The sequence below is a fragment of the Euleptes europaea genome, chromosome 13 (assembly GCF_029931775.1).
Source record: "Euleptes europaea isolate rEulEur1 chromosome 13, rEulEur1.hap1, whole genome shotgun sequence".
Classification (NCBI taxonomy): Eukaryota; Metazoa; Chordata; class Lepidosauria; order Squamata; family Sphaerodactylidae; genus Euleptes; species Euleptes europaea.
This window is the reverse complement of record NC_079324.1, coordinates 62,019,457-62,032,654: the sequence shown is the minus strand read 5'-3', so window position 1 is coordinate 62,032,654 and position 13,198 is coordinate 62,019,457. Positions and strand designations below refer to the sequence as shown.

Below are 13,198 nucleotides of genomic sequence, written 5' to 3'. Positions count from 1 at the left end.
GGATCAGAACACGCGGTGGTAATGCCTGCATTTTTATTTTTAAACCTCTGAGGGCGAGAAGAAGAAAAGTGTGGGAGAGCAGCCTTGCTTTGCCGGCAGATGGAGAGAGACCGAGCGCAGCTTGCGCCAGCTCGGCAAAGGTTCTTGGTTCCACAAGAGCGTCTCAGAGGTGCCTCCAGCTGGAACGTGCCAGAGGGCCCAACCCCACTCCTCCCCTTGGAGGCAAATTTGCCAAATCAATTAATATTCACCAGCAGACCCAGCCCAGGACCGCACGTCGATCTTCCGAATTTGCTTCCTTGCAGTTAGTTTGAATGCCTTATGATCCTGTCTCTCCAATAGGAGACACCCTGTGAGGTAGGTGGGTCTGAGACAGTTCAGAGATAACTGTGACTAGCTCAAGGTCACCCAGCTGGCTTTGTGTCTAGGAGGGGGGAAACCAGCCCAGTTCACCAGATTAGCATCCGTCGCTCATGTGAGGAGTGGGGAATCGAACCTGGTTCTCCAGATTAGAATCCATCGCTCTTAACCACTACACCATGCGGGCTCTCTGAAAGGACATTTTCCTCCAGCAATGTGCTTCGTCCTTCTTTGATGCCATTAACACATCTCGGGGTTTTGATTTCTGCAAGCTCAGCCTGGGGAAGGGGCTACAGTTTAAGGACAGAGACCCCGTGTTGCTTGCAGAAGGACGCAAGCTCAGTCCCTGGCAGAAGGTTCTGGGAAAGACTTTCCTCTCCGACAGACCCAGAAGCACTGCCGCCAATCCAAACAGACAACATACACTGCAAAGCCAAGCGAGCCCTTGGTGTGACTCAGAAGGCCACGCCTCCCCCCATTTTATCTGCACCTCAACCTTCAGGCCCCCCGCCTCTAATGAGCTGCACCGTGCACACAATTAATTAATAGGTTTATTAATTAGGAAAGAAGTCCCTCTTTGGGCTGCAATTGAGGTCATTCATTTCTCCAGCCGGAACAGCTTGTGCTAAAGATTAAAAAAAACACACCATCTTCTTTGGCAGAGATTTCATCTGGCAGAGCCTCAATTATGCAAACCACAGAAAGGGGGGGGAGCAGGCACCCAGGCACTCCTGGGTCACTTTCCCCACCCCACTTTCTCTCCCACCTGTGGCCGGATTGAAGGAGGCAGGAAATACCTCCACCACCCACCGCTGCGCCCCTCTGTCCCGCGGTGACTTGAAGGCGTTCCTTGGGCTCGTGCCCGCGTCCTCTGGCCGGCACCCACACACTGGACTAGTTGAGTGACAGCAAATGTTCTCAGCTGGATCACTCTGTCCACACAGCGCCTTAAGAGTCCAACAATGTTTCCAGGATCTGAGCTTTCGAGAGTCAAACATCCCTTCCTCGGGCATCTGGTGGAGCTTTGACTCTCGGCAGCTCACACCCCCAGGGTGTCTGTTGTTGGGAGGAGATGGGAAGGTGATTGTAAGCCAGTTTGAGACTCCCATTCATTGGTTGCCTGAGAGAGCAGGGCTCTCTCTTAGGGTCTGATGCTAGGAAATGAAACCCTTTGGGATATTTGTACCAATTGATAGGCCCAGGTATGTCTTATGTGGGGGTGCAGGCAGGGCAAGTTCTGTTGGGGGGGCAGGCATTTGTCACTGGTTCATACTTTGTGCAACCGGGTGCATCTGGCAGACCCCAAAGCGCTGGCAGAACCATTTTTGAAAGCACAGCCCATAAGCCTGAAGCCCGCCCATTCCGGCAATAGAGTGCTATTGACACTGCTATAAAAATATTCCCTAGAGCCCCATCATCTCTGTGGCTGAGGGTCAACCAGCTGTTGAAATCTCCCTTCTGCACTGATCCCAACCAGGTAACCTTAGGCAAGCTGCTAATCTCTCCGCCCAAGGGCCTCAGCATTCATCACGCTGAGAGCCAATGTGGTGTAGTGGTTAAGAGCAGTGGTTTGGAGCGGTGGACTCTGATCTGGAGAACTGGGTTTGATTCCCCACTCCTCCACAAGAGTGGCGGAGGCTAGTCTGGTGAACCGGGTTGGTTTCCCCACTGCTACACATGAAGCCAGCTGGGTGACCTTGGGTTACTCACAGCTCTTAGAGCTCTCTCAGCCCCACCTACCTCACAAGGTGTCTGTTATGGGGAGGGGAAGGTAAGGTAAGCTGGTTTGATTCTTCCTTACGTGGTAGAGAAAGTTGGCATATAAAAACCAAGTAAACTTCTTCTTCACCTTCTCCCCAGATCCTCCACTTAAACGTGTATGGTAATTTTTTTTGCAGGAAACTTAATCCCCCAGGCGCATGCAGGGACAACTTGTATCAGGAACACAGCATATGGATAGAGTGGTCTTAAGCTATCTGTCTTGTTGGAGAAACCTCGATATACCCCATCAGTGACTGTGGAATCCATACTGGGGCCAAAAGCACCCCAGGGCCATTACAGGTCAGGGTAACAGCAAAAGGAGAGAAAATTGGAGTCCAGTAGCACCTTAGAGACAACAAGATTTTTGGGGTATAAAATCCCTTCATCAGATACCCGACTCTCAAAAGCTTACACCCTGGAAATCCTATTGGTCTCCAAGGTGTTCCTGGACTCGAATTTTGTTCTTCTACAGCAGACCAAACAAGGCTATCCACCTTAGATGACATAAGTGTACTGGTAAGTTCATGTGGAAGGATGCAGTCCTTATGGTATCCTGATCCCAGATCCAGGATTAACAGGTAATAAGCAGCTATCGAATTACATGCAAGGTAACTTCCCATTTGGAGAGGTGCCACAGCTCAGCAGAGTACACTTACTTGCATGCAGAAGATTTTTGGAAACTGTAGCAATCCAAAACAACAGTCAGCTGCAGAATAATAGCAATCTTAGAAGAAGCACATAGAGCACAGAAATTTTAGAAAGCCACAGAGAGAAAAATAGAGTCATAAAACCAACAGTCCTAATAAAAAACCAGTTCAAGGAACAACACACACCAAACGCCCTCCAGAACAAAACCATTCCCCCAAGTTCCTAGAAGGCCAAAAGGGAGGCTGATGTACTTTTTTGGGGGGGGATTCCTCAGTCTGGGGGCCATCGCTGAAAAAGCCCCGCCTCGTTGGCCTACCAATCTGACCTCTTCTGGTGTAGGTATGTAGAACAGGAGCCCCCCAGCCCAACTGATTCCCATTTTACAGATGGAAAGACCCTAAAGTTGTGAGCCAGCCTGGATGAATTATGAATCCATGGCAGAAAATGGACTCGAACCCAAGACCCGAGACCAGCTTCCTTCCATTTGAGGAGAAGCACACCTGAACCAGGCTGCATCCACGGTTATCCCAGCAGCAGTGCCTCCGCCCGGCCCTCCATTTTAAGTGCACCATCTCCCAAGTTTCCCAAAGTTAATGGGACTGATCACTTATTTATTGCTGTCATCCCAGATAAAGAAGAATTTTGACATGTCGTTAAATGATAGCACGTTTAGGTAAGTCAAGCTGTCATCCCATTTAACGGATGTCTCAACCAGCTGATATATATGTAAAATTTATGCACTCCAGAATATCACATAGCAAGAATATTTTAATCAACATCCCATCTTTTCCCCCACTAAAATTCTGCACAGTGAAAACGTTCTGTCAAGCAGTTACATACTCCACAGGCCTCCAGTTACCAAAGATGCAAAACATGCAGCTGAAGGGGGGACCCAACACAGATACAGATACATAAATGCCTTCCAAATTATCTGACTAAGAAGGCATGTGACCCAATTTAAAGCCCACAGGACTTCAGAGAAAGTTAAATGGAACCTCCATGTACAGAAACATTCTACTTCTGAACCACAGTTCTTTGCACAAACCTGCTTGTGGTCTTCTCAAGGTGCTTCCCCCCTTTTTGTGTACCTCTCACGGCAACTGCAAATGCAGAGGCATCAGTGGAAGCAACGGAGAATCCACCCACCGGTTTTCCTTGCCTTGTCTCAACCCCCTGAGGCTGCTATCCCACCCTCCACCACTAGGGGGCTTCTTAAAAATTCAGCAATTGCTGTATCGCTAGAACGTTATGATGACTGATCCCCTCATTGTCTGCTTTCCATGTTTCCCTCCTGCTTTGCTGCAGTCTTTCCCAAACCTGGTTTGCTATGGTCTTTTTTGAAAGATCACAGTCGAAACACCATTTGGATGCTGTGTGGACAAAACTGTGTGCTTTTTTTACGGGTCACAGCGGCGTTGGCATAATTTTCTTGGCCTCAGCTCTCCCATCCCCCCCACCACCACTAGAGGGCTTTTTTGGGCATTTAGGAAAAATGACATTTGACATATTGGTATAGCACTATAACCATGAGCCGAGCTTTTGACTGCAGTACTGCAGCTTACCACTCTGTGCCACGGGGTTCCCCCCTGCAAAAAAAAATTCACTCCAGTTTGGATCGCAGACTAAAGCCAAACCTTCATGTGGAAGCAGATGCACAGGCACCCGACCATCCTCTGTTGGAAGCAGGATGCTGGACGAGAAGAACCTATAGTCTGATCCAGCAGGGTTCTTCTTGTCCTATCATAACTTCAGGAGAAGCAGCTGAGTTCACAGGGAAAGAAAAAATGCCTGCCCACCCTGACATGACCAAGTAACCATTCCCTCTCCCGCTGATATTGCTCTGCACAAATTCAGTTATGTTCTAACGGACTTATTAGATCCCTCCAATGTACATTAGTACTTATTAATCGCCAATAAATATTTATTCAACAGGAAGACTGCTTGACCAGAAAACATTTCAGGTACCGACGCCTCTATGCAATACATCAAGCATCATTTAACAAGATCAGCTGTGCTGGATCAGACCAATGGCTACTACTAGTTCTCAACCTCCAGTATTTCAGATGGCACACTACCTCTGAACATGGAAGCTCCATTGAGCTAACAATGTCCACACATGCCTCCACTTGCATGGCTAACATGAAGGATCAGATCTGCTCTGTTACCAGTGGCGTTTTCTCCCAGCACAAGAAAGACTGGCCTGCCACAAGAGGGAGACGCTCTTTGTGTTGGGAGGGAAGAACCACTGTGAATGGAACAGATATGAGCAATCCAACTCATAATCAAGGAGCATTTTAGCGGGAGGAGTTTGTTCCCAGACCCCCCTCCCTCCCCGCAAATGGTACCCAGCCCATGCAAAGCGAAGGGAAAGTCTTTGTTCAGCATTTAGCAAAAACATGCATATTCTACCAGGTTTGAAAGCACAATTCTTAGGGCAAAATCATCCATTTTCTGTTCCACACACCCCCAACTTCCCATTTTAGCATACACATCAAAACACAACTGAAACTGCCTTAGAACATAAGAACATAAGAAAGGCCATGCTGGATCAGGCCAAGGTCCATCAAGTCCAGCAGCCTGTTCACACCGTGGCCAACCAGGTGCCTCTAGGAAGCCCCCAAACACAATGACTGCAGCAGCATTGCCCTGCCTGTGTTCCACAGCATCTAATATAATGGGAATGCTCCTCTGATCTTGGAGAGAACAAGTATGCATCATGACTAGTATCCATTTTGACTAGTAGCCATGAATACCCCTCTCCTCCATGAACATGTCCACTTCTCTCTTAAAGCCTTCCAAGTTGGCAGCCATCCCCACATCCTGGGGCAGAGAGTTCCACAATTTAACTATGTGTTGTTTGAAGAAATACTTCCTGCCTTCTATTGAATCAGACCACTAGTCCATCAAAGTCAGTACTGCCTACTCAGGCTGGCAGCGGCTCTCCAGCATCCTAGGTTTTTCACACCACTTACTGACTGGTCCTTTTTAACTGGAGATGCCGGAGACTCAAACCAGGGGCTTTGGCATGCCAGACAGAGGCTCTATCAATGAGCCATGGCCCTTCCCTGCCTCTCCCCACAGCTAGCTAAATCAGAAGAAAATCATGCCAAGTGGCAAGAGAAGCACAGAAAAAGCACACTGGGTGAACTGATGGCAATAAAAACAGAGCCAGTTAAAAATGGAAAAAAGAATCCAGAAGTGGCAAGGCGCCTGCAAGCACAGTAGACAGCAAGGAAAGGCCGGCCATGTTGGGAATGCCCCCCTATTAAACAACCTCGCTGCCTAATGAAATATGCCTACCGTCATTTCTGATACAGTTTTTATCTGTCCTCATTTCCGAGAGCGCCGGCTTGCTGCAGAAAAACAGCCGACGCCGTGATCAAGGCACTTGCAGGGACTATCGCGTTATCAGCATGTATTACAGGCGGCCTCCGTTTGTCAAGGTTGTCCAAACTATGCCTTTTTCCAAATCCCTGCCTGCCAGATTTTACTGGGAATGCCCAAAAGTGCAAAACGCTGCACTGGATGTAGAATTTGGCTCTGAGAGTCTTAGCTTCCATTCTTCAAAAACAAAACAAAACGTTCCTGGCCCCCGTGCTACGAGGATATGCAGGAAGTGTGGGGCAAACCCTGCTACTATGTCAGAAGTCAAAGGTAGTAGAAAAGGGCAAGAGTCCAGTGGCACCTTAAAGACTAACAAAAATATTTTCTGGTAGGGTATGAGCTTTCGTGAGCCACAGCTCACTTCTTCAGAAGTCAAAGGGGCAGCTGAATTATGAAGCTACGGGGGGGGGGGATGTGGTTGCTGTGAGGACCCTCCAGACTCTTCCTCTGGTTTGGCAAAACCAGGACAAAGAGACATTTCAGAAATGAGCAAACTGCATGCAGGTCTTTCATGGTGCAGAATCGAGACGGTATAGGTGGTGCAGTGGTCAAGAGCAGCGGACTCTACTCTGGAAACTAGGTTCAATTTCCCACTCCTCCATATGAAGCCTGCTGGGTGACCTGGGGCTAGACACTGTTCTCTCAGAACTCTCTCAGCCCTACCTACCTCACAAGGTGCCTGTTGTGGGGAGAGGAAGGGAAGGTGAATGTAAGCCATTTTGAGATTGCTTACAGTACAGAAAAACAGGGTATAAAAACCGACTGCTCTTCTTTTTCTTCTTTAATGGCTGAAAGCACCCTGTTCGTGCGCACCTGCATCAGGGCCCTTTCAATTAGAGGACAGAACAACTCTTTGCATGGCTCCACTCTCAACAGACCTTTCCAACATGCTGTGCAAAGGACCTGAATCAAAGATGGCCAGCCGAGGGGAAAGGGCAGCCCCCCCCACCTGAGAGGGTCTGGCCCACCCCACCCCCACAGGGCTCCTGTAATCAGGCAGCCCCACCAGGCCTTGCAGGGCTGAGCAGGGAAGTCCTCTTTGGCCAAATCTGGGCACTTATGTGGCAGCCAGGAAGGCACTGAGAATGTGCTTTTAAAGGGAAGCAACCCCAGATCCCCTGACTGCTCCAGCCCCTTTCCTCCAGTGTAACCAGCTCCCTGTGGCCTGAAGGATCCAAAAACCACATGGGTGATTGCAAGCAAGTGTTATCCAACTGAGCGGTTGGATGAATGGAGAATCGGCAATTTCTATTTGCACCACTGATCCCTAAATTTAAAGAATGGCCCACATTACACCACCATTAACTCTAGAAGAAGAAGAAAAAGAAGAGTTGGTTTTTCTATGCCGACTTTCTCTACCACTTAAAGGAGACTCAAACCGGCTTACAATCTCCTTCCCTTCCCCTCCCCGCAACAGACACCCTGTGAGGTACGTGGGGCTGAGAGAGTGGGACTAACCCAAGGTCACCCAGCTGGCTTCATGTGGAGGAGTGATGAAACAAATCCAGTTCACCAGATTAGCCTCTGCCACTGATGTGGAGGAGTGGGGAATCAAACCTGGTTCTCCAGATCAGAGCCCACCACTCTAAACCACTGCTCTTAACCACTATACCACGCTGGCAAGAGATGTTCAGAGGTGGCTTGCCATTGCCTGCCTCTACGTGGCAACCCTGGACTTCCCTGGTGGTTTCCCTTCCAAGTACTAACCAGGGTTGACCCTTCAAAGGTTCCAAGAACTCATGAGATCGGGCTAGCCTGGGCCATCCAGGTCAGGGCGTGCAAGAGGTTAGTAACTGCTTAATCAGGCACTAATTGTCCCTGCTAGAAAAAAGAAACAACCGAATCACAAATGGTGCATAGCGAATGGGTGCAGAATAGGCACAGAATACAGGGGCAATGATTCCGGTACAAATCACACACACGGATCCACACAAGTCCTTGAGCGAGGCCTACCCTCCACGTAAATCAGAAAACGCCTCACCATCTTTACAGATGAGCACCCAAACACAGCGACCCGTTCAGTCGGAACATTGGCAAATTAAAGCGCCGCGCTTGGCAGCAACGGAGTGCAACCGCTCTCCAGCCCAAGGTTTCCCCAATGCCAAACCCCCACCTGCCAGGACTCTTTTCCGGCTCTTGCTAAACTGTCTAACTCACTGCAGCGCTCCCCCTTTGAGGTCATGCACATCTGCCTCTGTGGCACTGAGGTGCCAAGGAGAGGGCTGGCCCGCTCATATCCCAAGGGTCTCGGAACAGATCTAATCCACGCTCGCCAAACCCTCAAAGGCCAGCAAGAGTCGGGCCAAGCCGGGAGTCTCGAGCGCCTGGAAAATGCCGAGGCCGGGCACCACGGCTGTGTCGAGTAAGCTCCTTAAAAGATGAACCGCAAACCGCCAATACATTACGTTACCAAAGCATCGTCAAAGCATCCTTACATTTGCTCACGCCCCTGCGAACCACGCAGCATTTTAAACCTATTTAATACCCTCAGAAATTGTGTCTTCCTCTCTCGTCTAGCAACGCTGTGCCGTGCCTGCAGCTTAGCTCAATCCAGTTATGCACCTTGCCTAGGAAGCGATCGCTTTACTGAGTCTCCTGGTCAACAGCTGGTTTCATCGGGCCCACGTTACGAATTCAGCACGGGGCAAAAAAATGGCTGCACCCTCTACTGGGTCCCATGGGAACCGAGACGCAGCCTGGGGGCCCTTAACTCCCTGCTCCCCAGTATGGTCGGTGTGGGATCAGATGCGCTCGCTCACATGTGTGTTGGGTGCAGCAACAAAACACACAACCAGATATGCACCAAGGACAGCCACAGCACAATTTAATTTCCTTGGATGAGTGTAATGGGAACCTAGCAAGACCCCACAACACTCGCACATGGCAGATTGGTCCTTGGGAAGTTTCTAAGCAGATCTCATTGCGCTTTCAACCGTGTTACACAATACCTGTACGTTAACTAGCCCTGTCTCTAGATCAGAGAATCATAGAGTTGGAAGGGACCACGAGGGTCATCTAGTCCAACCCCCTGCACAATGGGCCGGATATGACATAAATGTCACTTGGATGGACCGAGCCATGCCTCACCAGCCCATACCGGGAGCATGGATGGTGGCTGGCGAGCCTACAGCGAGCTCACCAGCCCAGATCGAGAGTGGGGGAGGGGGGTGGCTGCCTCGGCTTGCTCGCAGCCCAGATATGAGCTCTCTGGGGTTCAGATCCAACCCACAGGCCTTATGTTTGACACCCCTGCTCTAGACCGTTGAAACATGTGCACTGAGACACACGAAATTACCATAACAGAACTGCAAACATGCCAGGAGAAAGAAAATTAACACAGAGACTCCTATGAGCATAAGCACCTACCCCCAATGGAGGCTGACTGTTATATCTCTGCCTGAGTCACAGCTCTGGCTTTGCAGAGCAGTCCAGCTCCCATCAGGGGAGTGATTCATGAGCGATCACTCCAAACTGAAAGATGCAGCAGAATAAGGAGGATGCCTGTTGTGGATCAGCATGAGTCACTGCTCTGTGCTTTGCCTCCTTCCAACCCACCTCAACTGTTTGTGAGGGGGTGTGTGGAGTGGGATAAATTTGGATCAATGACTCCTGATATGAGGCCTGCATTCCTGCCAAGAAATGAGTGCCTGTTGCTTCTCTGGATGAGTCTGCCAATCAAGAGGCACACCTAAACCAATAACCCTCCCAGAAACACAAGGGGGTGGGGCTGCTCTGTAAGCTTTATTTCCCAAGGATCCCAATCAAGTGAGGCTCCAGTTTTAACTAAAAATTTTTGGGCAAGCCCCCTATGAAATGAGTACCGCCAGTCATCACACCTTGCCAGGTATGGGCCCGGCTATTAGGGCAGCCCTGAATGTTGTTGCTGCAGCAAGAAACACCAGAACTGCACCCATGTTTTCCACGGTGGATATGAAGCGCCAACCCCTTTGAACACCCAGAGCGCCCAAAACCCTGGGAAGGAGAAGATGCACAAAGAGGCGTGAGAGACGAGTTAGGCGCTGGCCGTGGTTAGCGGCAGGGTCTCCTACCTGACAACCACCACAACGCAAAGGGGGGGGGGGTTGATAAGTGGCACCCAGAGACAAATAAGCTCCAAATACCCACAGCTTTCATCTGCTTCTTGGGTCCTCAGGATCCGAAGGGAACTCACAGAGGGGCAGCCTGGAACGGGTCCGACTCTCCTCTCCCTCCGCCTCTTGTCATGCATAGTGGTACCGAGCATGGGTCACAAATAAAGAGCGGGCGCCCTCCGAATGCCGGGGCTCGACTGGCAAACCCCAGCAGCCAAGACCCGGGCAAACGCCTCGCCGCCCACCCAGTGCAAGCGAGATGGGGACAGGGCACCGGCAGCGCTGGCACGGAAGTAAGCCCGGCCGCTTTTCAGCGGGACCGAAAGTAAGTGGCAAGCGTGCCCAGGATTGTGGCCCTGGCCTCGAAGCACCACCCTGCCCCCCCCCCACTCCCACCCTGCCAGATTTCCATGTTCCTCTTGGGGGGCTCCCTCCTCCAGCCCCAACCTTGGGCCTTCCCTTTTTCCAAAAGGCAGCAAGTCCTTCTGGGCAGCCAGAGCGGGCGGGAATGCGCCCCCCCCCAGCCGGGGAGAGAAAGACCCCCCACACCCACTTTGGGGGTCTTTCTCTCCCCGGCTGGGGGGGCGCATTCCCGCCCGCTCTGGCTGCCCCCCTCCCCGGGCACTCTCGCTTACCTGCTTAGTCGAGGGAGGGGCGAAGGGGCGGCGGCAAGGAAAGGGGGGATTCAGCCCCGGGGAAAATGCCTCCCCATCCCGGGCGCGACCCCCGGCCAGCTGCCCCGGCCGCGCTGGTGGGGGGGGGGCAGGAAGGCGGCCGCCTCGCGCCCCGCAGCCGGCAGAGTCGCCCCCAGGCCGGCGCGGCTTGGCGAGCGAGGGATGCCCGCCGGCAGCGGAGGCGCGCTTGCCGGGGGGGGGGGCGACACGAAGCCCTGGAAGGGAGGCGGGGGGGGCAGAGTTCCGGGACCGGCGGCGGGGGCTCCCTCGGGGGCTCCCCCTCCCCCCACCCGCAGCAAACAAGGCGAAAGGCGCCCCGCGAAGTTGCAGCGGGGGTCGCCCGGGGGGGGAGAAAACTTTGCGGGGGGGGGAAGCGCTGCAACCCGGCTGGGGAGGGTGGGCCGCCCCGGTTCCCAGCACCCTTCTTTCCCCCCCCCCGCCCGGGGACCAGAACCTCCCCCCGTCCCTCCTCCTGCCCGCCCCGCGGCGCTGGTCACCTTCACAGCCCGGAGAAGTTGGGCGCCGGCAGGCGGGCCGTGGCCGGGGCGGGCGGGGGCCGGCGGGAGCGGCGGCAGGAGCAGCAGCAGCCCCGGGCTGCCCGGCGGCGCCTCCATCCAGCCCGCCCGACCAGCCGGCCGCCGCCGCCGCTCCTCCGCCTGGCCAGCCCGCCTCCTGCTCGGCGCCGCCGCCGCCGCCGCCGCGGGATCAATGAGCCGCCCGAACAAAGAGCCGCGGCGAGGAATCAATCGCGGATACCTATCGATGGGGGGGGGAGGGGAGGAGCGGGCCGAGGGGAGGGGAGGGGAGGGGAGGGGAGCGCCGGCCGGCAGGCAGCCCCCTCCCCCTCCGCCCGCAGGCGCGCGCGCGCCGCCCCCTCCTGGCTGGCTGTGGGGGGCCCCGCACTCACTCACCTGCAGGCGTCCGGCCGGCCGGCCGCCGCTTCCGAGGGCCAGCCCTCGAGCCCGCATCGGCGGCCATCTTGGGGGCCCGCGAGGAGCCCCCCCCCCGCTCCCCCCGGCCGCCTCAGCCCCAGGGGGCGCGCCCGGGCCGGCGCGGGAGGGGGGCGGGGGCCGGCTGCACCGCTCGCCTGCCTGCCTGCCCGCCTGGGGAGGGCTCTTTGGGGCTTGTTTCACGTTGAAACTTGCAGGGCGGATCCCTCCGGAGAGGCCCGCCAGGCGAAGCCCGTGCATGGCCCTGGCCGGAGGCTGGAGGCACCATTCTGAGCAAGGCGGCCGGGGGGGGGGGAGCTGCTTCGCAAACTGCGGGGGGTTTGCCCGTGCGCGTCCCAAAGCGCGGACGCGCACACACAAAGCAGCGCCCTCCGGCTCAGACAGCTTGCAAATAATAATAATTATTATAATAATTATAATTATTATTATTTGGCAAAGCCTGCTTTGATTTCTAGTGCGTAGCACAGTTCCTCAAAGTTTAGGGATTACAGACCCTCGGTCCATCCAAGTCAGTATTGTCTACTCAGACCAGCAGCAGCTCTCCAGGGTCTCAGGCAGAAAGTCTTTGACATCACCTACTTGCCTGGTCCCTTTAACTGGAGATGCCAGGGATGGAACCTGGGACCTTCTGCATGCCAAGCAGAGGCTCTACCAGTGAGCCACGGCCCCTCTCCAAGGCTCTCCAGGGTCTCAGGCAGAGGTCTTTCACATCATCTACTTGCCTAGTCCCTTTAACTGGAGAGGCCGGGGATGGAACCTGGGACCTTCTGCGTGCCAAGCAGATGCTCTTCCTCTGAGCCACAGCCCCTCTCCATGGCTCTCCAGGGTCTTGCCTAGTCCCTTTAACTGGAGATGCTGGGGATTGAACCTGGGACCTTCTGCATGCCAAGCAGATGCTCTACCACTGAGCCACAGCCCCTCTCCGTGGCTTTCCAGGGTCTCAGGTAGAGGTCTTTCACATCACCTACCTGCCTGGTCCCTTTAACTGGAGATGCCAGGGAACCTGGGACCTTCTGCACACCAAGCAGTGGCTCTACCATTGAGCCACAGCCCCTCCCCTACATGTGGACACAGGAGAAGCAACCTTGCTCCCACAGTGCCCACCCAGCAGCGCTCTCCCAGACAGCCATGGGGCACCCTGGCTACGTTGCAGGCTGATACACACATGCATGAGTAGTCTTTGCTGTCTCCACACTTGCATTCCAGACTGTGTCCCTGATTGTATTTATTTAAATCTTTGAAGCCTGCCTTTCTCCAGACCAGGACCCAAGGATGTCTCCATCCTGCCAAGCATAATCTTGGAGGCTATATGACAGTCCTGCCTGAGATG

The 13,198-nt window shown here is 53.6% G+C and overlaps 2 protein-coding genes across 2 annotated transcripts in view; both read right to left on the bottom strand.

The window, feature by feature from the left end:
- The window catches only part of CUX2 (cut like homeobox 2), a 187,008-nt gene extending 175,540 nt beyond the window's left edge, over window positions 1–11,468 (bottom strand). Inside the window, exon 1 of the mRNA XM_056859406.1 lies at window positions 11,416–11,468. The gene's annotated coding sequence lies outside the window, so the exon portion shown is untranslated. The remainder of the gene's footprint in view (window positions 1–11,415) is intronic.
- Window positions 10,930–12,108, bottom strand: LOC130485960 (basic salivary proline-rich protein 2-like). The gene is made up of 2 exons (XM_056859100.1): window positions 11,822–12,108; window positions 10,930–11,674 (listed from the first exon to the last, which is right to left on the bottom strand). Exons 1-2 carry the CDS (start codon window positions 12,106–12,108, stop codon window positions 10,930–10,932), a joined length of 1,032 nt encoding a protein of 343 aa, XP_056715078.1.
- Window positions 12,109–13,198: the final 1,090 nt, after the last annotated feature.

Excerpts from the sequence above, each read along its gene's own strand:
- LOC130485960 (XM_056859100.1), bottom strand. The coding sequence starts at position 12,108 with ATGCACGGGCTTCGCCTGGCGGGCCTCTCCGGAGGGATCCGCCCTGCA. Across the intron at positions 11,675-11,821 it reads GGACGCCTGCAGGTGAGTGA|GTATCCGCGATTGATTCCTC; the intron begins GTGCGGGGCCCC and ends CCCCATCGATAG.